This window comes from Sitodiplosis mosellana, unplaced genomic scaffold, assembly GCF_009176505.1.
Source record: "Sitodiplosis mosellana isolate CC-2019 unplaced genomic scaffold, AAFC_SMos_1.0 Smas_scaffold_6197, whole genome shotgun sequence".
In the NCBI taxonomy this organism is placed as follows: domain Eukaryota; kingdom Metazoa; phylum Arthropoda; class Insecta; order Diptera; family Cecidomyiidae; genus Sitodiplosis; species Sitodiplosis mosellana.
Window position 1 is genome coordinate 7,942,325 of NW_022601438.1, and position 9,977 is coordinate 7,952,301.

At 35.5% G+C, this 9,977-nt stretch overlaps 1 protein-coding gene across 1 annotated transcript; it reads right to left on the minus strand.

Annotated features, from left to right (window-relative positions):
• Positions 1 to 94: 94 nt before the first annotated feature.
• Positions 95 to 854, minus strand: LOC129577649 (general odorant-binding protein lush-like). Its single transcript, XM_055465060.1, has 5 exons — positions 815 to 854; positions 580 to 711; positions 465 to 500; positions 293 to 407; positions 95 to 220 (listed from the first exon to the last, which is right to left on the minus strand). The coding sequence occupies exons 2-5, from the start codon at positions 709 to 711 to the stop codon at positions 132 to 134; spliced, it is 372 nt and encodes a 123-aa protein (XP_055321035.1). The 5' UTR covers positions 815 to 854; the 3' UTR covers positions 95 to 131.
• Between the last annotated feature and the right edge of the window lie 9,123 nt (positions 855 to 9,977).

Genomic DNA, 9,977 nt, shown 5'->3' on the forward strand with positions numbered 1-9,977 from the left:
TTGTGCGAAAAGAATATCTTTGATCAATTTAAGTTTAAACTACCCTTTGAAACAAAATAATTATCTAAAAATACAATGAATGAATTGACCGCTAAAATGTTGTACTCTCTTTTGTTGATATCAGTTATCTTTCATGGATATAAAAAGTTATTGGGGCTGAACTCATACATGCACTTTGTGGAATAGTACATTCTATCACAGGGATCTTTATAACCTTTTTCTGAAGAAGAAAAAAACATAAAAGTAATAAAATTGATCGAAATGGACAGTGTAGATGCACTCGAGTACTTACGAACATCTTTGCACTTTTCTAATGCACCCAGCGCCAGTTCTCTCAAATTGGCTGGCAATTGGGTTTCAATTTGTTTTCTTACTTTTGGCTCCGACAACTCCTTTTTCTTGGTTAACTGAAAAAATGCTACAATTTTATTTTCAACATCCAGAGATGGAGAAAATTGACTTACTGTTCCAGCAGTTTCGGCTATGCAGAGCGCGAAGCACTACAGGAAAAAGGGTAACATTGATACCATAAAAGTAGTTTTCAAATCGTAAATTGAGTGAATAATAAATGGAGGCTACCTTTAATTGCTTGTCATCATCTGGAAAATTTCCTTTATGCATTCCATCGATTAGAGCTGAATCAACTCCAGTTTTTTCTACGCACGATTTCCGAAACATCGCCAACGACTGTTCGATTTGCTTCATTGTCATCTTTTTATTTTGTGATGGAAATTATTTTTTTTTCTCTGGTTAAACTCAGTTAATCAACAGCTTAAGAGTAATGAACAAGAAAAACACTCAAAAAACTTCTTACCGCTCCATGTGTCAAATCGAAATGGTTCGAAATCACAATAAACGATATGATACTATAGATTTGTGTTAGCATTTTGCCGGTTTAGATGTTTATCTTGAGAAATTATGAACTGGATACAACTATTTCTTCTGTATTGAAACGCTGAGAAATCTTGTCAACTAGTTTTGAAAAGGTGCCGAAAGTGGCGATCACTGTGAAAATTCTATCATCGATTTGAGCGAGCTCAAACTTTACATCTTTCATTTTATAGGCCAGTTTGTTGCGTGCGCCGTCCGAATATGAACAAAAGCAACACCTATCCAACAAACTGGCGCATTTAGTGCACTAATTGCTGTGCACGTGGGAACAAAAGTGATGACAAGTCATGCCGATGTCGTAGCCGTTTCACAGAGTGTTGATGAGTGTGTTGAATGAAGTGCAGTTTTACTTGTGGGCGGATATTAGGTTTTAATTAATGTCTTGAAATCTCCAATTTATTCGAAAGCCATCATTAGACATCCAATTGTTGTACAAACTACAAACAATTTCCTACATATTGAAAATAAACAAACAATCACAAAGTCAGCCAACAATTGCTATCAAAGATTGCCAAATCATCATGTACTGAAATAACTGCGTAATATTGTGTATAATCTTAATTGATATTTTTAGGAATTTTGAAGCGATTTAGATGGTTTCTGCCCATGTAGAGTGAATGCTTGATTTTCGTTAACCGAGTTTCATATCAAAGATTGGGTGAGGTATAGAGTGGGAGGTCCCGTCGATGGTTTTTTCATTAACATCTAATTTTGATGAAAGTGGCTTTGAATGAGTACTACACTGGCAGCTTCTCTGTACACACATCATAGAGAATACGAAAATCAAAGTATTTTGACAAATGCATCGAGTAACCATTGCAAAAACATGTGTATTGGCTAGTGTGTAGCTATAGCTCGTGTCGCCGTAAAGTTGATTATATTCCACTCAAGCCACACACGGTTGAAAAAAGTTTCTCGCGCGCGCGCTCGTTCGGTCCTGTGGAACTACCTACCTTTGTTGATCGCACCATTTTTACATTTCAGTATCGTATCTTCAAGCAGTTTAAAATAGTTTGTACAGTCTACAGTATGGTGTACTCGCGCGCGCACTCATTCCTGTCAAACTCCTCACCCTTGTTAACCATACCATTTTTCATTTCGAAATAGATAGAAATAATTCAATAAAGAATTTTCGGGATTTTCGGGAAATCAAATTGTTCGATTCGGGATTTTGGTATTCGGGAAATTTGTCTTTCGGGAATAAAAAAGTTCTGGATAATTTTTTCGGGAAAAAGTTGTTTCGGGAAATCGTTTTCGGGAAATAGTGCGGACACCGTTGCTGCTTCCTTGTTCCGAAACACAGACACCGTTTTCGGAGCAATGACCTCTCCAAATGGGAGTATAGTGGGGGAGGGCAAGCAAATGTACGGGAAAATAGTATCAATTCGTTCTTTCTGCTTTTGATGCACATACGCAGTCAAAGTGGATACATTTTTTTAGAGAAAGTAATATTCGGTACGTTCCAATAAATGAAAAAAAGCATTCAAACTTTATGTCTGTTATAATTTTTCTTGAAAAAATGTGTTTTTTATTCATAAACAAGATAAAAACTTCTGCCATCCATTTATTGAAACTGATTTAGAAATGGATTTGCGTGAGAAGACTCTCGTCAACTCTCCACTCTTTTTCGTAGATAACAGATGATCCTCATAGAAACATCAAGTGTTCAGGAATGAAATTATATATGCACTTCGTGGAATAGTAGATTCTATCACAGGGATCTTTATAGGCTTCTTCTAAAAAGCGGAAGGAACACACATGAAACAAATGGATGAAAGAACATCGAAATGTTCCAATAAGCAACAACAAAACTTAAAATGACGTTCAAATGATCCATGTACTTACGAATATGTTTGCATGCTTCGTATGCACTGACAGCCAATCCCCTCAAATCTACTGGCAAATGTGTCTCGATTAGATTTTTTATTCTTGACTCTGACACCTCCTTTTTCCGGTTTAACTGAACAAAATGAAAATATTTCATTTTTAGACTCAAATATTGAGCGGAACGAGTGCTGGTAGAAATATTCGACTTACACATCCCGTAAACTCGGCTAAGCATAATGCATATCAGGTTGGTTAGGTTTTAAATCCAAGGCGGAGCTCATGGTTTTTCCAACAGTTCACTAACTTACGTTTGTTCTTTTTCTTATTCAGATGGCTCAACCACAGCAACAACAAGTTAACATCAACAATCCGACGTTGGCGGATTTAGCAGCGGCTTCGGCCTTGCTTGGGCCAGCGCACACTACAGCCACCAACACCTTCAACATTGCCGCCAATGCTGTCATTCCAAACATTGACGTACTCCGAGAGCTGCGTGCATTGTTCGTTTCGGGTGATATACCATTTAATGGTAGTATGACGCGCGACTAGATTGTTCTGGCTTTACGGCAGATTGGCGTAGTGGAGGGTTCGTTGACGGCAGGCCAAACTGACGGCTACACCAGCCAAATCAAAAATAACATGAAGAACCGGATCAACTCGGTGCGCCAGAGTTTCGTCACAGCCCTTAACAACTTGTAGGCGAATCGTCAAGCGGCGCAGAACGTTGCAGTCGCACAAAACGCCGTGCAAAACGTTGCCAATGCCGCATTCCAACAAGGCGTTGTGCAAGGGCAAGCGCAAGTTGTGCCGCCGTTGTTGCCAGCCGCTCTAGCAAGACGTCGCTGACTGGTTCGAGCAGTGCACGCAGTGAACCTCATGGAGTCAAAGTGTATGGGAACCGTTTACTTGGACCATTCTCAGGCGACTGGGGAAATATTGTATATTTCTGTGTAAAAAGTCAGGTAATACAACCCAAGCTTTGATCCCATTTCAATTTTAATTATTGAATTTTTGATTTCGATAGGTTACTAGCTTACGTGGATCAAGCTCCAGTTTAAACAGATTCAATAAATTGGGTGAGTACTGGAAGTTTCATATTCGTATTGTTGTACTTATGGAATATCATTCCGGGCCATTGGATTTTCATAATAAAGATGTAAATCGTTTCATTGAACTGTGAGCGCACTTGCTTGCTTACCGATAAATCACAGCAAGTGCTCTTTTAATTGTGCGTGATATATATTGGACGTATAACTTTGCTTCCGCCGTTTTCCAACAGATGGCTCCAGCGGTAAAAAACGGCGGAAGCAAAAGTTATACACCCAATAGTACACAATGAGGATACACCGAAAGATTGCCATTGCCGGTGGTTGGAGTTGAAGCTATGTCCTCCTGCTAAAATAGATAGATTTAATCAGCATTGAGCGCCCGCCCGACACATATACATTTATACTATATAATAATGATTCATTAAATGATTTTTAAAAACGATGGCATCAGAAAACACTGCCATGAAATGAATATATGGCTTTGGGATGGACAACGGAGTTTTGTCCATTGCATTGCCATACTATACAACCACATATTGTGAATGTGGAATGAAACGTGGCACCGAAATAAGAGAATAATGAATCGAAACGAGTCAACGTCAAACACACATCACAATGAAATCTAAACGAAAATTTCTCTCTGATGTTGTATGTGTGGCGGTGGCCATTCATTCGCTATGCACAAAGGAATAAATGGCGATTTCCGTATGACCGGTGACGATAACTTTCTCTCAAACTCATTTAACATTCAAATCGGCGACGAGAAACTTCTTGCTTTAATCCAAAAAATCAATTCATTGTCTCAATTGGCTACCGCTTGTAGAACAATTCAGTTCGTTATTAAGAAGATTTATAAATACCATTTTTTCGCGGTGTGATTTGTGCCGTATTTGATCTATTTTCCCTCGATCTCTCTCTTTTTTATCAACTGGTTAATCTAAAACATTTTTTCGTAGCCCCTGAAATGAATCTCGCCGACATCATTTCTGAATTGGTTCGCAACACTTTCCCCGTATATTCTCCGGACACCGTCACGATTTTTGGTTCCGAATCCCCGGATCAAAACAGGTATATGAAAAAAAAGAAGAATCAATTATTCATTCTATGTTTGCACAATGCACTAAAAAAGCCAAAACCACACACATAATAATTTCCTAGAATAAAGATTCTAAAGCAAAATACTTATATAGAACCGTTCGTAACATGCGGTAGCATATCAATAAGTTAGACTAACATACTTACCGTGAGTGTGTTAGCGTATATAATTTCAAAATTTAGAAAAAATTATTTTTTCATTGTTTTTTCTCACTAAATGGGTCTCAAATTTTTTGCTACCTGGGCCCTATTTCACGAAATGTTTTCACATGAAAATATTTTCATTTTTGCATTTTCGAGAAAATCTCAAAATTTCTGTTTCACTAAAAAATCTCACGTTTAAATACTTTTTCATTAACAAATATATTGATTTAAAAATTGAATTTTACTGAAACTTTAACAACTTTGAAACTCATTTCCATTCTTCATTTTATTAAAGCCGTAGAATATTTTTATACAGCAAGTCTTAAACTCTTAGTGTGACCATTGACACATTGACTATGCACAATGAATTTTGAGAATATTTTCAATTTTTTTTTTCGTTCTTATTCGAATAAATGAATATTTTACAGCGTTTGCGTTTTTCTCAGATTTTGAAATAAAAAAAACAATTTTCAAGAGGACATTTTAGTATTATCACGATAATTTTGTTTTATGTTGAAAATAAAACTATTTTGATATTTCGGGGGTCTATAAAAACGAAAATGAACTTTGATAAGATTTTTTTTCTAATCATTTGAAAAAATTCTCATTTTCTTTTGAGCCAACTAATTTATGGTGTCGTATTTTTGTGAGAAATTCTCAAAATTCAAAATTGGCGCTGAATCAAATGTCAAAATTTTGAGAATATTTTCAATTTTTTTTGAAATTTTCTTTATTTTTACATAAGAATACATTTGTTTCACCAAATGTACTCAGCAAGAAAATTTCATGAAATCTTCTCACGAAAACATTTCGTGAAATAGGGCCCTGGCCAAACTAAGCGTCAGACAAAAAAATGCTCATACAGTTTTTTATTCAGAGGATCATGTAGTATATAAATATTAGTAAAATGAAACTGGAAAGAAAAATTCTAACCGTGCACAAACGGGTTAAATGCGGCACTTTTCCAACAAACTATTTGATTCAAAGTAATATGAAGAATACAAAAAAAAACTAAAAAATAGATCTCAAATGCATTTGTTGAATACTTAAGTCTAATATTAAAACGCAGAAGAAGCTACGTTTACGCTCATGTTTATAGCCATACTTATCCCAAGAGAAACGGCCAATATGTTTATACGGTGTCTATCCAACGAAAATGCACTACAATATATATTCACGCTTATTGAACGCCGAATTGAATATATGTATATTCTAGTGTATATTTGGCCTATTCTTCGGCGTGAAACATACTGAAACATATTCAGGCGCCCTCTGGTGGCCATGAATGCATTCGTTGATTCAATATGTTTCACGCTGAAGAATACACCGAATATACACTAAAATATATATTCAATTCGGCGTCCAATAAGCGTGAATATATATTGTAGTGTATTTTCGGCGGATAGACAGCGTATAAACATATTGGCCGTTTCTCTTGGGATGTAACTAATAGCTATAATTCAATTGTGTTGGCGATAAATTATAGAATAAAATCCGAACTGTTTGAAATTTAGAATTTTGAGTCGTTTTTAATGTAGATTCGTAGACATTTCAGGATAATTTGAAACTTTGGACAATTACTTCGTTGGCGAAGAAACACGGTAAGAAAATTTGTAAGGTCAACGCAATGGTGGCAAGGTAGAGTAAATTGTGTGTCCTGAAAAAGTGATGCAAAAATTCAATTGAATGATAGCTTTTGCTTTGTGCGAAAAGAATAACTTTGATCAATTTAAGTTTAAACTACCCTTTGAAACAAAATAATTATCTAAAAATACAATGAATGAATTGACCGCTAAAATGTTGTACTCTCTTTTGTTGATATCAGTTATCTTTCATGGATATAAAAAGTTATTGGGGCTGAACTCATACATGCACTTTGTGGAATAGTACATTCTATCACAGGGATCTTTATAACCTTTTTCTGAAGAAGAAAAAAACATTAAAGTAATAAAATTGATCGAAATGGACAGTGTAGATGCACTCGAGTACTTACGAACATCTTTGCAATTTTCTAATGCACCCAGCGCCAGTTCTCTCAAATTGGCTGGCAATTGGGTTTCAATTTGCTTTTTTGCTTTTGTCTCCGACAACTCCTTTTTCTTGGTTAACTGAAAAAATGCTAAAATTTTATTTTCAACATCCAGAGATGGAGAATATTGACTTACTGTTCCAGCAGTTTCGGCTATGCAGAGCGCGAAGCACTACAGGAAAAAGAGTAACATCGATAACATGTTTTCGTATCCTAAATAAAGTATTATTCATTCAATAAACGGGGACTACCTTTAATTTTTTGTCATCATCTGGAAAGTTCCCTTTGTGCATTCCATCGATTAGAGCTGAATCAACTCCAGTTTTTTCTACGCACGATTTCCGAAACATCGCCAACGACTGTTCGATTTGCTTCATTGTCATCTTTTTATTTTGTAATGGAAATTATTTTTTTTTTCTGATTAAACTCAGTTAATCAACAGCTTAAGAGTAATGATCAAAAAAACCACTCAAAAAAGTTCTTACCGCTCCATATGTCAAATCAAAATAACTCGAAATCACAATAAACGATATGATATTATAGATTTGTGTTAGCATTTTGCCGGTTTTGATGTTTATCCTGAGGAATAATGAAATTGGTACAGCTGTTTTTTATGTATATGAATGTTTGGATATTGAATGCTGGGAAATCTTGTTGGCTTATTTTGAAGCAGTGGCGATTACTGTGGAAATTCTATAATCGGTTTGAGCGAGCTTAAACATCGTATCTTCTTTTTTATAAGCCAGTTTCTTGCGTGCACATTGCACGATTCGAATATGAGAAAGAACAACGCCCATCCAGTAAACTCCGACGCATTTGATCCACTAATTGCTGTCCATGTCAAAAGATTGTCAACGCGTTTCAGACGTTTTATCCGTCTATTGTGCTTGCTTTGATTCTTTCAAACAAAATAGTCAACTGTAGTTAACTGAAGTCACTATCCACCGGATATAACTAAAGTTAACTGCTGTTTTGTCCTTCATACCATTGTCTATGCTATTAATTGATTTATAACAAGTTACAATGAGATTCTGAAGTGGTATCAACGCATTGTTCTAAAATAAAAATTCTAATCGAAAAATTCCGTCTTAATTATACAGCTGTGGATGCTTTGAAAGCTTTGCCATGAACAATAAACACCATAAATGAACTCCTAATCTCATATTAATTTAGTAAAAGGTTGCTGCTTCCTTGTTCCGAAACACAGACACCGTTTTCGGAGCATTGACCTCTTCAAATGGGAGTATAGTGAGGGAGGGCAAGCAAATGTACGGGAAAAAAGTATCAATTCGTTCTTTCTGCTTTTGATGCACATACGCAGTCAAAGTGGATACATTTTTTTAGAGAAAGTAATATTCGGTACATTTCAATAAATGAAAAAAAGCATTCAAACTTTATGTCTGTTATAATTTTTCTTGAAAAAATGTGTTTTTTATTCATAAACAAGATAAAAACTTCTGCCATCCATTTATTGAAACTGATTTAGAAATGGATTTGCGTGAGAAGACTCTCGTCAACTCTCCACTCTTTCTCGTAGATAACAGATGATCCTCATAGGAACATCAAGTGTTCAGGAATGAAACAATGCACTTCGTGGAATAGTAGATTCTATCACAGGGATCTTTATAGGCTTCTTCTAAAAAGCGGAAGGAACACACATGAAACAAATGGATGAAAGAACATCGAAATGTTCCAATAAGCAACAACAAAACTTGAAATGACGTTCAAATGATCCATGTACTTACGAATATGTTTGCATGCTTCGTATGCGCTGAGAGCTAATCCCCTCAAATCTACTGGCAAATGTGTCTCGATTAGATTTTTAATTCTTGACTCTGACACCTCCTTTTTCCGGTTTAACTGAACAAAATGAAAATAGTTCATTTTTAGACTCAAATATTGAGCGGAACGAGTGCTAGTAGAATAATTCGACTTACACATCCCGTTAACTCGGCTAAGCATAATGCAAAACACTGAAAATAAAATGGAAAAGTACCCGGATTTTAAATACAGAACTGATTTAAGGAATGCAATTCTAGTAATGAGATCCAGCTTAGTCAATAATATTTTCGAATTTGTGTCATTTTCTGGGAATTCACCGCGGCGTACGCCATCAATGAGAGATGGATCAACCCCAATTCGTTCCACGCACGATTTACGAAATGTTGCCATCGATTGTTCGATTCGCTTCAACGTCATCTTTTTTTTTGGAGTGGGGGATGAAAGTTATAATAGATAATATCAGACATTCCGTTTGGCTGCATATTGAGCTGAGCCATTTACAAATAGCTGGCTGTTTGGTACATTTTGATTTTGTGACTATCTAGCCATGCAAATTCATATCGAGTGATGAATTTAGGGTACCTTTTTCAATCCTTTCCACGAATTTATTTGTCGTAATCAATTTAAATTGATCATTCCACATGAATTTGCATGGCTAGATAGTCACAAAATCAAAATGTACCAAACAGACAGCCATTTGAAAATAGCTCAGTTCAATATGTCTTATCTGGGATGTCTGGATAATTTTCAAACATCGTTTGATTCATTCAATGAAAACAATTTTTTGGCAGGTGAAGATAAATTCTCAATTATTTGGAAGGTGAACAAAAGGTATAAAGTAGAAACATCTTACCGTTCCATTTGTTAAATGAAATTGGTTCAAAATTATCAAAAGACATGTTACACAACAACAGGATTAACATTTTGTCAATTTTGTAGATGTAATTTCGAAATTTTAATTATCTTCAAACAACTATTCTAAATGTAAAAGAATCTAGTAGGCTTCTAAGAACATTCTGAAGAGATATCGCTATAGAGAACCTATTTGATCGAGCTAAAACTTCGCATCTGCCATTTTTCTCTATGCGTATACATCGAAGATGCATTAATTACAGTTGAAGCCAAATAACTACCATTTTCGGGCATATTAAAACGTAAGC

Bases quoted from the DNA above. Each gene is read 5' to 3' on its own strand.
- LOC129577649 (XM_055465060.1), bottom strand. From the start codon at position 711: ATGACAATGAAGCAAATCGAACAGTCGTTGGCGATGTTTCGGAAATCG. The intron at 501-579 runs GTAGCCTCCATT...TTTTTCCTGTAG, and splicing joins ATGATGACAAGCAATTAAAG to TGCTTCGCGCTCTGCATAGC. The intron at 221-292 runs GTAAGTACTCGA...TTTCTTCTTCAG, and splicing joins AGAAAAGTGCAAAGATGTTC to AAAAAGGTTATAAAGATCCC.